General features: G+C 38.4%; 2 protein-coding genes across 2 annotated transcripts in view; one reads left to right on the forward strand and one right to left on the reverse strand.

The window, feature by feature from the left end:
• Positions 1–4,348: 4,348 nt before the first annotated feature.
• ACYP2 (acylphosphatase 2) overlaps positions 4,349–20,661 on the reverse strand; it is a 165,815-nt gene continuing 149,502 nt past the window's right edge. Inside the window, exon 4 of the mRNA XM_065891358.1 lies at positions 4,349–4,959. Coding sequence (XP_065747430.1) covers positions 4,845–4,959 — 115 coding nt within the window. The 3' untranslated portion in view covers positions 4,349–4,844. The remainder of the gene's footprint in view (positions 4,960–20,661) is intronic.
• The window catches only part of TSPYL6 (TSPY like 6), a 36,072-nt gene continuing 22,640 nt past the window's right edge, over positions 7,230–20,661 (forward strand). Inside the window, 2 exon segments of the mRNA XM_065891571.1 lie at positions 7,230–7,289; positions 19,094–19,402. Of these exon segments, the coding sequence (XP_065747643.1) occupies positions 7,230–7,289; positions 19,094–19,402 (369 nt within the window).

Below are 20,661 nucleotides of genomic sequence, written 5' to 3' on the forward strand. Positions count from 1 at the left end.
CCTTGCCTTGGCTTCCATGCTTTAAGTAAGGGGACTACCCAATTGGCTACTACCTGTTCCTTCTCTCCCCTGTGTGCTGTGATTTAGTTTTATTATCCCAATCAGTGGAGAAAGAATAGTAGTTGGGTTCAGAGAAGGGAGAGAAGGGTTGATTCTTCTTTTCCTACCCTGGAAAATAATACCTGAGGAGAAGGATTTTTGTCTCATCTTTTTCTGATTGTTGTAGATACAGCAGCTCAGAAATAATGGTGCATACCATCTACCCACTTTATGCCAATTTCCTGGTTAAATATTGCAGGCATGTTCTTAATCCAGATTAATATGCACTGAATTCAGTGGAAATTCTGCTTTAATACTTGCAAATGGTCAAATGACTGACTATGATCCTTGATCTTTAGAACTGTTTTGAAACAGACACCACATTTCCAATACAATGAATTTCCTGCATCTTCTCTTTCTCTATGTGTCTTCTAGTATTTGTAAAAAACTAGAAGGAAAAAAAAGATACCACATTGGAAACTTGTATTCACTGATTCTTGAACAGTTCATTGTGGCAACATGGAAAATAAAACTAATGAAAGAAAAATGTAGTTTAAGGATGAAAGAAGTATCTTAGACATCCAACCAAGAAGGTATACTGTCCTTTCAGTGGAGGAGAAAGCATAAATCTTGCTCTCTAGAAGAGGGAAGAACCCACTTTCTACAGAAAAATCTGCTAATGAGATCACACAGTAACTAGACTTTTTAATTCTAAAATTTTAAATTTTCATCAGACTTTGGTTTTATTCAAAACCACTTGAACCTGTTAAGAAGAGGGAAATTACCTTTTACACATAATTCTAAATGTTAAGTTAAAATCTTCAAGATATGCTTATAAAACACTTTTTAATTAAGCCACTAATTATATATTTGTATTTTCTCTTGCATATTTTTTAAATTCTGGTAACATCAAAATAGAAACAAAAGGCAACAGAAATCACTTTCAGAAATTTTAGTCATCATGGACCTTTATGGAGGCCACTATGAAAAAGAAAAATTTATTTTCAATGCTCAGTTGTCACAAAAATGGAAATGGCTACAGGTAAAGTATACCTACCACACTGGCTTGACAAAAGTAATCAAGAGAATGGGCAATGCATTTGAGTTTAGCATTTATAAAACTTTAGAAAAGACCCTGGATGCTAAATTCAGTGTCTGTGTTGTTTTTGTTTCTTTTCAGTTTTTTGTTTGAGGCAGAATTCTTCTCAAAATACGTCTTATGGAGAATCCTAATATAGGAAAGAGATGAGAGTAGGACTGGACTGATTGGGACTGTTGGCTGCCCAGCTTCCTCATTGCCTTTCTGTAGTTCTCCTGGTACCACTTCCTGGGAGGTCTCTGTCTTACTGGAATCCTGGGAGAAGTCCTAATTCTTGACTTTGCCATTGAGGGCACCTAGGCACACAGCTAATTAATGGGTGGGCTGGGCCCAGAATGCAGGTGTTCTGATTCCTAGAACAGAATATCCTCTACCATACCACACTGCCTATATTCAGTTCCCAAAATTAGTTCCTGACATGAAAATCTCGTCCTTTTAACAAGTAGCGAACATTCTTTGATATCTGTATTAATGGAGGCCAGGGAGAAGTACTATATGAAAAATATTTGTGGACTATATATTTCCAAATACAAGCTAAATTTTGGAATTGGATTGCTTTTTCTGTTGTCTTTATGAGTTTAGAGACAGGTGCTTCTGAAAGATTCCTTCGATAGACAAAGTTAAAAATATTTCATTGTGAAAATGGTGACCAACTTCCAGAAAAGTCAAACTAGTGGGTGTTGTGGCCATATCCACCCTGCACCTCTTAGTTCCCCCTTCGGTGCTTCTGTGCTCTTTGTTAACATAAGCACCTACTTTTGAAGCACAAGCCTTCTTCAGGCTGCAGGGAATTCCCCTGTACCTAGAGATTCCCAGCCTCACATGAAAGTTGAATTGCTTCTTCTCAAGCTTAGAAGCCCACAGTCTTCTTAATAGAAAAATCTCCTGTTTCTACTATACCCCTGTTGCTTCTGTGCACCCAGACTGCTAAAGAGTCTGTCTTTTGCATCTTCCCTCCAGCCAAGTGCTTTACTTCTTGAGTTAGCTTTTTAAAAAGAGAGGCATATTTTTATAAACATGAAAAATAGTTACATGCTTTAACAAATCATATACCCCTAATTCTGATGTGTTGTTTCTTGAGGAGGTTGTGGGCATGTGGGGTGTTGAGACTCCTGGCTGACAGTCATTGAAGTAGAGACCCATCTTTTGCTTAGTTGGTTTTTAAAATGCCTAATTCTGGCAAAATTAAACCTGTCAAGGTTTGTTATTATCTAAAACATGATATGTAAATTTAAAAGTCCCTGTGTAAGTTCAATATGAAATGTGACACATTAAGTTTACTGTTCAGATGTGCTATCTGGTCTCAACACATTTTTGAGATTGCTTTACCTTTTTTTTCTCTTGCTTTCTATCCATTTATGAACACCCATTTTTAATCATTATTTACAATATTTTTCATCCCGTAATAGAACTTAGTTATGTATTAATCATTAAGCAACCTTGACTAATGTGATTCACTTTGTGCAGTTAGAAGATTGTGCCAGTAAAGTGTGATTTTCTTATAAAGAGATTGGGGAAGGGAACTACCAGAGGAAATCAGGGTAATAAAGTGACATATTGGTGTCACTTCTGAGATCATATTTTTCTGAAATCATTTGGCCTTCCTATGTGTAGAGATATAGATTTTATTTTCAACTTGGCTGTGCAAGAAATTATTTATTTTCCATAAGTCAAATTGAGCCTGCTTCAAGTCCCATCGTGTCTGGGAGGTGAGAAGTTAAGTCTTTCATCCCTGGTGCTTTGTACCCTCTCTCAAAAGGATCATGTAAAGGGCCTAATGTAGAGAGAACATTCAGGAAAGACTTCTCTAGTCTCTTGTCCATACCAGTTACCATGACTACCATCCAAGCCACCATGGTCCCTTGTAGTCAGGATGCTTTGCAGCACTTTTGGGGATAGGAATCTTGCTAGGACTGGAAGCCCCTGGGCTTGGGATCTAGCTTCTCTGGGTGGACCACAGCTGTTTCCGTCTCAGATTTGGCTGTCCCCCAGAGGTGCTGTTGGGGAGAAAGGCACAGGTCTCCATCTCTTGGGAAATCCATTGCCTTTGGTCCCTTTCCAAAGTCTTGGATAATCTCGTTGTCCCCTTGGCTCTTGCCACTTCTGCTTCTCTTTTACCTGCTAAAGGCATAGTGTTTGTCTTTCTCCTCAACTCACAGCATAATGCTCCCTTTAAAATGAAACCTTGGAAGGAAAGTCGTCTTCAGGGAATCTGGCACCAAAACCCTCCTTGAGGTAAAGGAGCTAAAGACTTGTCGACCTTCCTTGAATCAGGAGTGGGGAAATACAGGGAGAGGAAAACCCAAACGAATAACACCGTTGAGTCTCCTTTACGTGGTGATGGTATTAAAAAAGTAGGAAAGTTCTTTACTCCTTTAAGTGTATTTGGAAAGTTAAAAAAAAAATGTCATTCCCTAAAGTTGTATTGTCTGCGTGTATACATTTGATATCAATATTATCATCGAATTAACCATTCAAGTGAAGAAAAGTCAGCCCGTGCTTCATCTCCTTAATTCTAATCTTGCAGCAGGTAGAGAAGAGAGGCCTGAATTCTTTCTGTATGCCATGGAGTGTAGCAATAGAGATTTGTTCCATAGATACAGAATGGTGGTTTCTAGCCTGTATTCCCAGGGCATTTGAAATTATTGGACGATTGCTGAGGACAAGATGCGGGAGGGAAAACTGAGACCAAGTGTGCAGGGCTCCACAGACCCCGATTTCAATCATTCTAGTTCTTTTCCACTTGCTTTATGTATAAAATTCCAGGTAAACCTTTGTTTTAATGGACATTGTTATAAAAACTTGTAAATCATTGAAGGAATATGTAAGTATATACCTACAAATTTGAAATTCCCCAGTATTTTGAGTTAAAGGTCTCCCATTTTCCAGAGTATAATTCTGTAGTATAGAAATAAACCTTCCCCTTAAAATACTATGTTGCTTAATTATCAACTGTATGTGAATATCTCTGGATGATGGGCCAAGTTTGGGGGATAGTATGATTTACTTAGACTCTCAGTTCCTTTTCTGGTTCATAGGCCATCCATTGTGGGTGTTTGTGGATATAAACCTTGCAGCTTGCTACACTACCAGTGTGGGTTCTTCACTCGTCTGTTCACTGTACAGAACAATATAGTTCCTAGAAAGCATTAAGTACTTCCAACCGAAGTACTGAGTCATGTTCTCATTTAACCAGAGTTTTTGAAACTGTTGATTTTAGGGCTATGCTGATCATCATATACATTTATATCTAACTACTGGTTATTTTGTTGTTGTTATTAAACAAATTATTCAACTTTAACAACAAATTATTATTCAGAGATTTTAGAATGCAATTCAGACAACAATACCTAAGAATAATTTTTACATGGTTAACTTTATTTTATGTCCAGCCAAATAACATGTATGCCATAATATTAGAATTAAAGATTCCAAGAGACAAGTTTAAATACAGTAAAATATTAATATTAAATATTTTGTAATGACATTTTAAATTTTAGAACGCTAAGTTTTGGCTTGTTAAAAACATATTTGAGCAAAACTATTTCAGTGTCAGATATTTTTAGTAACATATAATGTTGTAGCTTTCAGAACAGAAAGTTCCTTTTTTTTACCCTACTCTGCTACTATCATTGTAGTATATAGACTTAAGAATACATAATGTCTTTTGTGCAGTATGAGCGTTACAATTTTAATTTTTCTCCTATTAGTATCGAATAGTAAAATTAGAGTATTCAAGTTTAGAGATGGTTTTTTCATTGGAAAAGGTCGTGCGATCGATGCGAGAACTAGGACTTCCAACATTGCTCAGCCAGGACTTCCTACAAAAAATAAACAAATAAAAATTAGCATTTTAGTATATATAGACTAGCTAAAATGATCCCACGATGAGTAATAATGGGAGTTTGTTTACTAAGTAACTTCTGCATATAATGTGAAATATATACATGATTTGTACAACGTGAAAATTTTATATCAGAATACCACAGAGTTTAACATATAATTAAATGTGGACAAAGAAAAGCTAATGACAAATTAAGCACAGTCAACTCTGGATGATTTCATATTGGGGTTATTTCCCTCCTCTTAAAACATCCGATGCCATTACTACCTAGCTCTTATATTCAAAAGGATAAAAATATTTTTATAAAGAAGAAAAACAATGCACCATGAGTTTTTCTCCTTACCCAGCACATGGTAGATTATATATATGTATGTGCAGAATGAGAAAGAAAGAATGTGGGAAAAATCACATTGATTCTTTATTTAAACATTAAAATAAAATTAGATGAATATTTTTCTTATCTATTCAAAAACCAAAGTGCATTAAAGAGACAGAGTAAATGTTCTGAAACTTTTTCTGCTTATATAGTGTTTTTTCTTATTAGTGATATGTGTCTAATTTATACATATCACTAATAAGTGATAATTTATACATTTGGTACTTAGATGCTTCATATAAATTCCAAGATTACTGTAATTGCTAACACCTCAGATATTAAGGATTTTCCAGAATCTTTCTACCTACTAATAATTAGTTGGCATTTCAGATTAAGTGGGACTACAGGTTAATAATAATATAGGAGGCAGTTTTTTTTTTGTTTTTTTTTTTTTTTGCGGTTCACGGGCCTCTCACTGCTGTGGCCTCTCCCGTTGCAGAGCCCAGGCTCCGGACGCGCAGGCCCAGCGGCCATGGCTCACGGTCCCAGCCGCTCCGCAGCACGCGGGATCCTCCCAGACCGGGGCACGAACCCGCGCCCCCTGCATCGGCAGGCGGACTCCCAACCACTGCGCCACCAGGGAAGCCCAGGAGGCAGTTTTATACAAATGATGGCTGTTATCCCAGTTGTAGAAACAGTCTACAAGTTTCCTCATATCCCCAAAAGTCTTTGAGGTTGTGAAGCTAGTGCTGTGTACAGCTGTGCAGTATCATATGTAACAATCTCACATAACCTTGAATTAAGAATATTTTCTAAGCTAAAGTTGTCTGACTAGCTGAAAATTACTCTTAATCAGGCTGGAGAAGAATGACAATGATTCAAGATTGCCCTTGTGTTATTTAACTCTATTATTGGCATATAGTGGATTTACAATATTAGTTTCAGGTGTACAACATAGTGATTCAATATTTTTATAGATTACACTCCACTTAAAGTTATTATAAAATATTGTCTATGTTCCCTGTGCTGTACATTACATCCTTGTATCTTATTTATTTTACAAATAGTAGTTTTAACCCCCTTTTTGATTCTTATTTGTGACAATTTTTCTGGGTAAGGTGAGCTTTTTTAAAATTCTTTTTCATAAGCTAAGCCATCAGCACAGCAACATTTTCTTTTCTTCAACTCATTTAGTTGAAATCTTAATCAAAATTGCATGTGTTGAAGAATGAAGTTCAGTTATTATGAAAACGGCTGATGGCTTCAACATTACCAGTCAAATCTCCTTGAAACCTTCTAGAAAAGAAAGGCCAATAGAAATAAAAGCTAACATTTATGAAGCACTACCTGTTTGCTCAGCACTGTGCTAAATTCTTTACATACACTATCTCCTTTAATCCACACATTAACCCTGTAAGCTATAGTCCATTAGTCCTCCTAAGTTACTGATGAGGAAAGAGACACAGAAGAGTTAAGTAACTTGCCCAGGGTAGGAGCAGTGGTGGTGGTGACAGTGATCAGATTCTGGATATACTGTGAAGGTATAGTCAATGGATTTGCTGACAGATTGGATGTGGGTGTGAGAAAAAGAGGAGACTGAAGGATGATACTGGGGTTATTGGTTTGAAAAACTACAATTGGTTTGAAAAACTACAGGATGGAATTGTCATTTACTGAAATGGAGAGACTGGGAGAAGAGCAGATTTGGGGGAAAGATCAGAAGTTCAGTTATGGAATGTTAAATTTGAGATGTCTGTTAAACATCTAAATGAGATGTTGAGTAGGCAGCTGGATCTATGAATCTGGAGAGATGAAATTTGGAATTCGTCTGTAGATAGCATTGAAAGCCATAAGAATGGATGGGATCACCAAGAAAATGAATGTAGATAGAAAAGGAAAGAGGTCCACAGACTGCACTGTAGGGCATCCCAATGTTAAGAGCTCAGGAAGTAGAAGAAGAACCAGCAAAGAAAAAGAAAGCATCCAGTGAGGTAGGAGAAAAACTGGGAGAGCATTGTGTCCTGAGAGTCAAATGACGCCCTCTGGGAACAGGGAGAGATCAACTGGGGCAACATTGCCAGCAGGTCAAGTAAGGTGAGGACTGAGAATTGACCATTGTGTTTAGTAACACAGGGGTCACTGATGACCTTGACAAGAACAGTGTTGGTGGAGTGAAAGCCATATTTGAATGGGCTCCAGCAAGAATAAGAGAGGAACTTGAACCACTGAGTCCAGGACTTGGACTAGTGGACATCAAAGCTGCAATGACTAATCCACCTGAGCTCTGTGTATTTAACTAGTTGAGAGCTTGACTATCTACCTGTAGTTGATCTTCAACACCACCAAGAACTTCTTCACTGGCTAGACCTATGGCCAAGGAGGAATTTACACCATTGGTAGGAGCAGAATGGTCATGCTGTTAGGTGAGTCAGCTCTGTTTACACTGTGTGTGTGTGTCGGGGGAGGGCCACTCTGTGCCATGGCTCCACACATGTCATCCATGTTGCTAGGAACTGTCTTGCCTGACGTGCCTACTCACCTAGGAGTATTCTCGTCATCTGTTGCTTGGCAAGCCCTAAGACCTCACTCTTCATGTGCTGCCCTTGCCTTTGATAGGGGTGGCTCAGGTCTGGAAATGGCAGACATAAGAGTTTTCCTAGCCAAAAAATAACTGGTCACAAATTTTTACACAAATTTTTATCTAATTAGTGAGGATGTGATTGGAATGAGATATATATTTTTCCCACTCCCTGTTAATGTGTAAAAGAACCACATAATCCAATAGTACCCATTAATTCAATAAGTATTTAAGTAGCATGCAAGGTATATTCTAGATACTGGAGTGCATACATAGGCATCTAAAATGAGGTTCTTTCCTCAATCTAACCTTACATCTAAGGCAACTAGAGAAAGAACAAACAAAACCCAAAGTTAGTAAAAGGAAAGGAATCATAAAGATCAGAGCAGAAATAAATGAAATAGAGACAAAGAAAAAAATAGAAAAGATCAATGAAACTAAAATCTAGTTCTTTGAAAAGATAAACAAAATTGATAAAACTTTAGCCTGACTCATCAAGAAAAAAAAGAGGACTCATCAATAAAATTAGAAATGAAAAAGGAGAAGTTACAGTGGACACTACAGAAATACAAAAGATCATAAGAAACTACTACAAGCAACTGTATGCCAATAAAATGGACAACGTAGAAGAAATGGACAAATTCTTAGAAAGGTGCAATCTCCCAAGACTGAACCAGGAAGAAATAGAAAATATGAACAGACCAATCACAAGTACTGAAATTGAAACCATGATTTAAAAACTCCCAACAAACAGTCCAGGACTAGATGGCTTCACAGGTGAATTCTATCAAACAGAGAAAAGTTTATCCTTTTCAAACTATTCCAAAAAATTGCAGAGGAAGGAACACTCCCACTCATTCTGAGGCCCTCATCACCCTGACACCAAAAGTAGACAAAGATACCAGGAAAAAAGAAAATTACAGACCAATACCACTGATGAACATAGATGCAAAAATCATCAACAAAGGGCTTCCCTGGTGGCACAGTGGTTGGGAGTCCGCCTGCCGATGCAGGGGACGTGGGTTCGTGCCCTGGTCCGGGAAGATACGGACCAGGAGATTTTTTCAATATCTGCAAATCAGTGTGATACACATCAACAAATTGAAGAATAAAAACCATATGATCATCTCAATAGATGCAGAAAAAGCTTTTGACAAAATTCAACACCCATTTATGATAAAAACTCTCCTGAAAGTGGGCATAGAGGGAACATATCTCAACATAATAAAGGCCATATATGACAAACCCACAGCTAACGTCATTCTCAATGGTGAAAAGCTGAAAGCATTTCCTCTAAGATCAGGAACAACACAAGGATGTCCACTTTCACCACTTTTATTCAACATAGTTTTGGAAGTCCTAGCCATGGCAATTAGAGAAGAAAAAGAAATAAAAGGAATCCAAATTGGAAAAGATGTAAAACTGTCACTGTTTGCAGACAACATGATACTATACATAGAAGATCCTAAAGATGCGATGAGAAAACTACTAGAGCTCATCAATGAATTTGGTAAAGTTGCAGGATACAAAATTAATGCACAAAAATCTCTTGCATTCCTATACACTAACAATGAAAGATCAGAAAGAGAAATTAAAGAAACAACCCCATTTACCATCACCTCAAAAAGAATAAAATACCTAGGAATAAACTACCTAAGGAGACAAAAGTCCTGTTCTCCAAAAACTATAAGACACTAACGAAAGAAATCAAAGATGACACAAACAGATGGAAAGATAAACCATTTCTTGGATTGGAACAATATTCTCAAAATGACTTTACTACCCACAGCAATCTAAAGATTCAGTGCAAACCCTATCAAATTACCAATGGCATTTTTCACAGAACTAGAACAAAAAAGTCTTAATTTGTATGAAGACACAAAAGACCCCGAATAGCCAAAGCAATCTTCAGAAAGAAAAATGGAGCCAGAGGAATCAGGCTCCCTAACTTCAGACTATACTACAATGCTACAGCCATCAAGACAGTATGGTACTGGCACAAAAACAGAAATATAGATCAATGGAACAGGATAGAAAGCCCAGAAATAAACCCACACACCTATGGTCAATTAATCTACAATAAAGGAGGCAAGATTGTACAGTGGAGGAAAGACAGTCTCTTCAATAAGTGGTGCTGGGAAAACTGGACAGCTACATGTAAAAAAATGAATTAGAACATTCTTTAACACCATACACAAAAATAAACTCAAAATGGATTAAAGACCTAAATGTAAGAACTGATACTATAAAACTCTTAGAGGAAAACATAGGAAAAGCAGTGTGACATAAATCACAGCAATATCTTTTTGATACATCTCCTAGAGTAATAGAAATAAAAACAAAAATAAACAAATGGGACCTAATTAAATTCAAAAGCTTTTGCACAGCAAAGGAAACCATAAACAAAATGAAAAGACAACCCTCAGAATGGGAGAAAATATTTGAAAATGATGCGACTGACAAGGGATTAATCTCCAAAACCTGTAAACAGCTCATGCAGCTCAATATCAAAAAAACAAACAACCCAATCAAAAAATAGGCAGAAGCTCTGAATAGACGTTTCTCCAAAGAAGACATACAGATGAACAAAACGCACATGAAAAGATGCTCAACATCGCTAATTATTAGAGAAATGAAAATCAAAAGTATAATGAGATATCACCTCACATTGGTGAGAATGGACATCATCAAAAAGTCTACAAACAATAAATGCTGGAGAAGTTGTGGGGAAAAGTGAGGTTCAGTGTTGGTGGGAATGTAAATCGGTACATCCACTATGGAGAACAGTATGGAGGTTCCTTAAAAAACTAAAAATAGAATTACCATATGATCCAGCAATCCCCCTCCTGGGCATATATCCAGAGAGAAACATGGTTTGAAAGGATACATGCACTCCAATGTTCATTGCAGCGCTGTCTATGATAGCCAAGACATGGAAGTAACCTAAATGTCCATCAGCAGATGAACGGATAAAGAAGATGTGGTACATATATACAACAGAATATTACTCAGCCATTAAAAGAATGAAATAATGCATTTGCAGTAACATGGTTGGACCTGGAGATTATCATACTAAGTGAAGTAACTGAGACAGAGAAAGATAAATATCATATGATATCACTTATATGTGGAATCTAAAAAAAAAAAGATACAAATGAACTTACCTACAAAACAGAAATAGACTCACAGACTTAGAAAACAAACTTATGGTTACCAAAGGGAAAAGGTGGCTGGGGGGGGGCAGAGGAGGGATAAACTGGGAGGTTGGGATTGACATATACACACTGCTATATTTAAAATAGATGACCAACAAGGACCTACTGTATAGCATAGGGAACTCTGCTCAGTCTTCTGTAATAACCTAAATGGGAAAAAAATTTGAAAAAGAATAGATACATGTATATGTACAACTGAATCACTTTGCTGTACCCCTGAAACTAACACAACATTGTTAATCAACTCTACTCCAATATAAAATAAAAATTTAAAAATAATTTGTTATATGTATTTAAATTATTCAATATTCCTTTTACTTTTTCATTAATATTTATGAATAAAAAGTATTTATGGGGCTTCCCTGGTGGCGCAGTGGTTGAGAGTCCGCCTGCCAATGCAGGGGACACGGGTTCATGCCGCGGTCTGGGAAGATCCCACATGCCGTGGAGGGGCTGGGCCCGTGTGCCACAACTACTGAGCCTGCGCGTCCGGAGCCTGTGCTCCGCAACGGGAGAGGCCACAACAGTTAGAGGCCCGCGTACCTCAAAAAAAAAAAAAAAAAGTATTTATGAGTAGAGTATTGATTATGAATAAAGTGAAGTCAATAATTAATAATTTATTTCTCACAAAGAATTGGGTGATTTGACCCCCCTTTTCAAAGAAGCAATATGCTGATCAGTATTTCTCATAAAGCAAGACAAAAAAGAAATCTATGTAAATTATTTTTAAAAACCCATTTAGAAACCAAGTACAGTGATTTAAACCAAGCTATGTCTTTTTTTTTTTTTAAGCTATGTCTTTTTTGAAAAAAGAAATACATTCTCTTGACTGATCTTGAATTACTTTGAAAAATTATTAAACTTCAAGAAAACTGTATTTAAAAAAGTAACAGTTTTGTCTACTTTTGTTCAAGTGTTTATGTTCCTCATTAAAATTTTGTTTGCTTAAATTCAGGTCCTGTATATTTCTTGGTAAGTTTATACTTAGATATGTTCTATTTTTCTTGCTGTTTTGAACAAGATGCTTTTTAATCATCATGCTTTTAAACTGGTATACAGAGAAACTAGTGATTTCTCATATTGTAATCAGATGGCTTACTGAACTTCCTTGGTGATACAATAGTTTCTCTTTTCTTTGTGGTTGCCTAGGTAAACCACCCCATGTATTTTTCCAGAATTCATTCTGTTAGTCAATTTTTAACACAGTGGATAATTTCAAATTGCTCTTTATTTTAGCTTCTCTAGCCACATTTTGGCTACTTACATGCCTGTCAGAGAATTGCTACAGTAACTATGCAGAGAAAGATTGAATCATGAACTGTGTGCACCCAACAGAATCATAATACACTAATACACGCTCTTAACTCCAGCATATTTTACGTATCAGTTTCATAGACTCAATAAATATTGAATGGATGGCTGGATGGATGGGTGAATTATATTTTCTCGAACAAGACCCAAGTCCATTATTTCTGCTGTAAATCTGAGTCTGCTTTGTGTGCGTATATCTTTCAGGTATTTTTATTTAAGCAACATGATCCACTGGTAGGCTTTAAAAAACAGTAAGAAGGTTCAATGAATAAAAATGAAAGAATGAGAATGTAAACTGGAAAATTCTATTGACAGAAGTCATGTTACTTGATAACCATGTCCTCCCTTCCCTCTAATATAAATGCCTTATGTAGAAATTTTGAAAATAAAACTAATTTTTGTAAAGTTGAATTCTTTTACCAAAATCATGTTGCCGTTAACAAGTATAAAGAAATAACAGAAACAGGAATTCCGTTATGGATACATTCCTTACATGTTTTCACAGTTGTGAAAACAATTTTTTATGGAATGGCAAAGGACAATGATCTTGTACATATTACTTTTAAGTATTCTTCAGGCCATCTTTGCATTAAAGAAAAACAAATAAAACACAGTGCTGATAAATGTTAAGTGACCAAGGAAAAATCTCTTCATTTAATAAATTAACTGTGCTGTGTTTTTCTGTTCCTATTCAGAGAATCACCAACTATTGGTCCCCTCAGGTTTTCCACAGCATTGTCTCTAATTCGTGGGTGCTGATGGCACACATTTAGCTGTCAAGTACAGTGAGTGCCACACATTTATGGCCTTGGCAGCCAGCAAAGAGGCCAGCTGTGGCCTTCTAAAATGCACTGAGGTTTCTGCCCTCTCAGAGACCTCACTTTGACTGCCCCTATCTAAAAAGGGCCCTACTCCCATGCTATTGTGTATATCATGGGAATTGCCACATTTTATAATTGCTGTGTTTATATGATTGTTTATGTATTCACTACGTGCCTCCTCCACATAAGAATGCAAATTCTAAGAAGGCAGGGTCAGAGTCTTACACACTGTTGTATCCCCAACATCTAGCATGATGCCCAGTGATAATTGGCACTCAATACATATTTACTGAATGAATGGAGTCTGTCACCTGCCTGCCCTCCTCAGGTCTGTAGCTTCCATGCATGAGAGGAAGCGGCATAGACTGTATAGGGACTACACAGTCCACACACAGAAAGGAACCCTGAGCATAACCTGTTAACTCTTCGATTTTTACCTCACACAAAACAAAACCCTCCTGCTTTTTTCCCCCCACTCTTTGAAAGGTAAAGAAATAGTTGCTCTTATTACAGAAAATGAGTAAATATTTTGCTGATGGAAGTCCCCTGTGAAATAACTCAAATAATGACAATATTCAGTCTCTTAAAGAAAGTTAGAAGCCTATGGATCGACCTAATAAGCTGAATATAAGCCTGTGGTTCATGGGAATCTGTCCATGTATAAATACTTTTGCCAGCCCCCAGATTTTACTGCATTTCTTGTGATTGTGAGTTTACTCACTACATAAATAAACATAGTAACCGACTCCACTCAGTTCAGGGTGACTATCTCAACACCACAAGAGGGCCAAGTCCATCCTGCAAACCCAGTCACCTGATTTGCCGCCACCTTGGTCAAATTCAGCGGACAATTGGTTGTATATGCTCATACATGTTGCGATCATCCAATAAAAATCCTTAGACATTTTTCTTAGTATCCCAAAGATGTACAGACACCTATTTATTGTATTTGCTGTATTAATTCAGGATTTTTAAGCTCCTTTTTAAAGAAAAGAATCCTTTCTTCCAACATAATCTTGCACAAAAGCTTACTGCTTATAGCAGGAGTGAAGTGCTTCTCTGAACAAGGGAATGGTCGGGGCCTGGGTGTGCAGAACCTTCCCCCCAGGCCTTTCTCTCTGCCAGCTGCACCTCGAGAACCACTGGGGAATCCCAAGGGCTCTGAAGAGCACAGTTTGAAAACTTCCCTGTTAACCTATCACTAAGCAAGGATACAGAGGAGTGGAATGATTGGAGGATCCATCACAGGTAGAGATGGAAATCAACGTAAGACCATCTTTCCTATAACTCAAGTCAGCATTTCCTACAAAATGTAGTAAGCTCCTTGAGTGGTAAAAAAAAATCCCATTTAACTAATATCCTTCTCTGAAACAAAGAGGTGAAATTAAAGCATTAGAAAGCCAATACTATTAATAATTCATAGCAGTTCTATTTCCTGGGACTAAAGTGGGGCAGCATAATCCTTTCACATAGCTCTGTAGCACCAGTATAAAATGTAGACCACAGCAAGAAAGCAAACAGTAGGAAAAGACAGCTAATGAATTAAAAGCTAACGTGATGCATGTTGGAAAATATTGAGTTGTCTGCTCATTTCAAGCTTTCAAAGTAGCATTAATAATGAAAGGATAGCATATAATATTTTTGCTATTCTTTCTTTAGCAAGTTTCCTTATTTAGTTACATGTGGACAAATAATATCATACTTCTTCATTATCAATACAAGCATTTGAACTTTTTTTTTTTTGCGGTACATGGGCCTCTCACTGTTGTGGCCTCTCCTGTTGCAGAGCACGGGCTCCGGACGCACGGGCTCAGCAGCCATGGCTCATGGGCCCAGCCACTCCGCGGCATGTGGGATCTTCCCAGACCGGGGCATGAACCTGTGTCCCCTGCATTGGCAGGTGGACTCTCAACCACTGCACCACCAGGGAAGCCCCTGAACGTATTTTGATATAATGTCTAAAGTTTCTGTTAGATATGTAGCCCACAATTAGTGAAGAGTTCAGTGATTATAAAGGGAATCCTAGGATATCCATAATTAAACTGAGACCAGATTCCTCATCTTTAAAATAGGATAATACTTCACTGAGTTATTGAAAAGATTAAAGAGAAGGTATATAAATTGCCTAATGCGATGTCTGACACCCAGCAGGCCCTTAAAAGCAGTTATTATAGCGTAATTGTTCTCTACCTTTGCCAAAGATGATGGACAGCCTGCTTAGCAAGCTCTGTGAGCCTCCAAGTCACACACTTGAATGCAATTACACTAGTAAAACCTCTTGTTCTTGGTGGAGCTGCTTCTCAGCTGCAGTGGAAAATAGCATGTCACTCAACCTCCTCATCTGGGGGAGAGTCTGGAAGAACTACCCAGGCATGAGCTATGTCTGAGATTCTGAGAACCAGTCAATCTGAATCAAGGGCCTGGATGCAGAGAAGGCAGAAGAAGTGAAGGCATGATTGAAACCTCTAGCTTCTCTGCCACACCACAGTTTCCAGGTCAACAAAGTGACAGATATGCTCTTCCGTTTCATTTTGTAGAAAGAAAATAAATGCTGGCAGCACAGTGGTAATGGAGTGGACTTTCGGGTCGTTCTGCTTGGATGTGAATCCAGTTACCACTTCTTAACTGGTCATCTTGGGCAACTTTCTTAAACTCTAAGTGCCTCATCTGTAAAAAAAGGAGAGTATATAGCCTACCCCAGAGAGTTGTTATGAAGATTAAACAAGAGAATCTGTGTAAAGCATTTTATACAATATCTAGAGAATAGTAAGAACTCGATAATTTTTAGCTATTGTATCAGACAGGGTACAGTAGCAGGTAATGAAAACCACCTTAGCTATTTTACAATGGAATTTAATATAGTGAAGTAGGTCCTTACAAAATCACTGGAAGGGCTGGAAGAACAGATTTGGATGGGCCTGTTGGAGCAACTCTGTAGAATTGGCTGCTAAAGTATAAAATGTTAAAACTGTGATTCTCATGCAAATACAATATGACATGTGTCAAAGATTTCTATTCAACACAATAAGGGAACATAGAAGATGTTACATCTGGTTCAAAGGAGAATTTATATTACACGTATGTATATTACACATATATATTCATGCATACAATCAGGAATGCTGAACTCAACTTGCTAATAGATGTAAAATTGGTTAAAATTCTATAAGGCAGCACTGTCTAACAGCCTTGTAATGTGAGCCTCATGTATAATTAAAACTTTTCTAGGACCCACATTAAAAGTAAAAAATACGTAAATTAATTTAAACAAATTATTTTAGTCCAATATATCCAAAATATTAAGATATAATCTATATAAACAATAAATAAAATGAACATGCTATTTTACACACTTTTATATTGAGTCTTTGAAATCTGTGTGTATCTTACACTTACAACACATCTCAATTCAAACGTGCCACATTAAAGTGCTCAACGGCCACACGTGGCTAGTGGTTCCTATATTAGTGTACTCCTAGGGCAATGAAAAAGTAATGTTTGGGATTATCTTTTTTTCAGGGCAAAAGCTGATTGTATATCTATCAGAGAAAAACTAATTTGCTTTTCTATGGACAAGAAGTGTTTGCATTTCTGTAGTTTGTTACAAGTAACTTTCTACCTTACAGAGTTGTAAAATAACCTGGTCAACAGAAAATCAATCAAGTGCACATTTGTGTAGCATCTGAAAATTCTATAAAGCTCCACTAGACAATACCCAGCACTTCCCTGAAAGACAGCCCCTAATCTCCATTTCCAAACCTTGGACAATTTTTTTTTTTCCTGATAGGCCCGTTAAGGGAGCTGCTAGAAGTCAGGAGGCTGTCACCAGAATCACTGCATTTATGAACACACTACCCCAACTGCAGTCCAGGAGTCATTAAGCCCCTACCAGAATTGTTGGCTCCAGAGCCTCGTAACGTTTGCTAGATCCTCACCTGCTAAACGGTTGACTCAGATCCTGCTGCTTCTCTCCCCACCCAATTCAGTTCCAAATTCAAATTTCACACGAGGACTTCTGACTGATGAAACCAAAATCACATTTGAAACTCTAGCTGCAAGGGAGTCTGAGAAACGTAGATCCTAGCTCTCCAGAGTCTGCAGTAAAGGAAAGGCACCAGAAGGCATTTGGAACAGAGGTTGAGCAAGGAGGCAACATACCACGTCTACCACTGCTATTTGGTTAACAAGAACTTCATGAAACTCTACACTATGGGATACAAAAGATGAGAAGTATTATTTTTGCTGGTCTATATGACAGCAATACTTTTGTGAACTCTCTCAGATCTGGAGTTCTTTTCAGCACTAGAACAGAATCCCAAGGAACACCAACATTGAAGGGTCAGGTGGAAAAGAGAAGCAAATGGAGGAGAGGTAGAAGGAATGACCAGAGAAGAGGGAAATAACCACGAAGTGTGGTGTTAGTGTTAGGGAACTGTTGATGGAAACGGTCCGCCTTGGCCAGGCACGATGATAACCACTTGCATGAGTTGTCTCACAACAGGAGGTCCCGATAAGGAATGTGGTGCTGTCACCAAAAACTAACTGGGAGAATCTGGGAGGGGCCAAAAGGAGGGAGGAGATGTCAGCCAATATTATATCCTACCAACCACCCAGAATCCTTCTCGCTGGAACCCATCTTGTCTGAGAGATGCGCATGCCACCAGGAAGGACCCTGAGTCAGACCAATTATGGGCCAAGCAAGATGATTGGCCAGAGACAACTGGGAAACTAACCCCATTACCATAAAACTTGAGACTGTGAGCCACGTGGCAGAGCAGTTCTCCTGGGTTCCCTTACGCTGCTGCTCTCTGCCCAGGTGCCCCTTGCCAATAAAGTCTCTTGCTTTGTCAGCACGTGTGTCTCCTCAGACAATTCATTTCCCAGTATTAGACAAGGGCCCACTCTTGGACCCTGAAAGGGACTCCCCTTCCTGCAACATTAGGAAAACTAAGTACAAAGAATATTTTTAAGAAGGAGAGAGACGTCAACTTCCAAATGCTCCTGAGACCCAAATAAAAGATGAACTGAAGAATACTTTGGAGACCTTTGCAAGATCAGATTCAGTGACATGGTGGGGGCAGAATCCGGATTAGAATGGTTTTAGGAGTGAGGGGGAAGTGAAGAAATGAAGACAGCAAGAACAGATCAATCTCTTGAGCTGTCTGACTGTGGAGGAGAGGAGAGACACAGCAGCTTTACACAACTTTAAGGTTGTTTTTGGCAGGCCAAGCCTACCTCTGCTCTGAATTCAATGCCTTCCAGTATTTACAAGCGCCTTGCCTCAGAAGAACAATAGTCGAGGAGGATTGCTTTAAGGGCACATGGTCTAGGATGTTTTCTGTTCCTGATATGTTAAAATCTACTCCTACATGGAGCCAAATGAAAAGGGAGTTGGCCAGACTCGCCTGTATTTTCACCCCTCACCCTGACCTCTCTCCCCACCTCCCCCAAAATGCTCATAAGCAAATTGAATTGTTGGGGTGATGCCATTAGCTGACAAAGGGCTACTAGATAATTTAGAGCCAAACTGTGACCCGCCCAGAGCAGAGGCCATTATTTCAGACATTTTTTAAAGCCTAGCTCCTGGCTCTATTTTATGTCTCCACCCTTGTTTTTTATCCTTTTCCACTTGTAAATGTACACTCTCTTGTTACAGTTTTACATAGCCTTACAGATCACTTTAAGTCATGTTGGGAACAAAGTGAGGTTTAAACATATAAAGCTGTGAGGATTGTGTTTTGCTTTTTTCTTTTTCTCCTTGATGCTGTTTCCTTGATTTTTATAAAGGAAATTATTGGACAGGGATATGGAGATTTATTTATAGAGTTTTGTTTTACAACCGACTTTGCTGGATACCTGTTCCATTACAGAGAGACACCCATCGTTCTGAGGTCACAAAAACGTGTATCTACAGGGCAGCCGTCTCCGTGGCCGCCGTCCTGACCCGGGCCTTGAACAACGGGACGGAGAACTCTCAGCCGCCACCGCCAGGCAAGGGCAGCTGCGGGCTGGATGCTCCGCTGAGCGCGGCGTGGGCGCTGCGGGCACCCACCCGGCTGCAGCCTCCAGCGAGCGTGGTGCTGATGGAGCGCCGCGGGCAGCGCTTTGCTGCGGCTGCTGGAGGAGCTGGGGCCTCGGCTCTCCCAGGCCCGCCAGCCTCGTGGAAGCCAAGCCGAGAGGTGCCTGCACTGACTTTAAAGACGAACTCACAAAGCTGTCCCTGACAGTCACTTTGAAATAATTTGTGCGGAATTGAATCAAAAGAATAGTTCGAAGGTAGAATGGAGAGGCAGCTAATGACCCAAGTACCACTGATCAAGCAGGAGATTTGATAGGTGGAAAATCAGAAAAATTAAATGTTAATGGAAGACTGTTGGGCTGCATTTTAAAGGGATCGTCTGTGACAGAGCTTACTGCACTTACATGTTAACCCTGAAGATGGGGGCTTTCAGAATACCTTTAAATATCTAACAGGAAATCAAATAGTGAAACTCTTCTTCATGGAGATGTCTCAGGGAAATGGCTTATCTTTTTGAACTTCCCAGGGTTAAAAAAAAAATTATTTTTCCATTCCTGTTTTCCCCTAGGAGGGTGTTTTATCTTTAAATGTAAGCATGTGACTCAGTTCCTAGGGAGGTTCAAGATAGGAGGTAAGAAGGCCATTTCAGCTTATTAGTGGTGTCACCCTGATAACAAATTTAAATTGTATATGCTCGTAGGATGACTTAAAACTGTTGTATTTTTCATAAAAAAATCTAATTTATTAACAGCTGGATTAATCTTAGACAAATAAAAGGACATCATCTGTATATCCAAGTTACCTGTCTAGTGGGAGGTGACAAAGTGAAAGAGGGAAGGATTAGGGGCTAAAAGGGAGAAGAAAGAAAAGGATTTAATGGAAAAAGTTGACAGATGTAATGATTCCCCCTCTTCTAAGGTAAAATTCTACATAATTTTAATATTGCATTTTAAAATTGCTTGATTTCTCTGAAGCGATTAATAAAATGATTAAAGAATGTGTAGTACTAGAATCAGAATGCAGTTTAATTAATTACATCTCCCTCTTTTGAATTGAAAGCTACTTATATAGTAAACGACTGTTATATTTAGTTTTCCAAATGACTTGCAGATGAGGCCATTCAAACTAGGCATGTAAATCTAAACTCACCAGAGTGGTATGTTTACATTTGAATAGAATTAGAGGCCTGAAGTCTCAGAAGTTATAACCATGAAGCTAAAGCCAGAAGATGGGTCCTGCTGTGGAAGAAACCAGACTCCCTGACACTGGGTCTAGAAAGTACTATTTGATCTGGCAGTCATCCAGATGAGGACTTATGTTTGGGAGCCTCTTCGAATCACACACCATTTCCTGCTATAGCTAAACTTACATCAAAGAAAGAAAGAAACTAGCTAGCAGCTTCCTATAGAATCCTATGAG

Source organism: Phocoena phocoena, chromosome 14, assembly GCF_963924675.1.
Source record: "Phocoena phocoena chromosome 14, mPhoPho1.1, whole genome shotgun sequence".
Classification (NCBI taxonomy): Eukaryota; Metazoa; Chordata; class Mammalia; order Artiodactyla; family Phocoenidae; genus Phocoena; species Phocoena phocoena.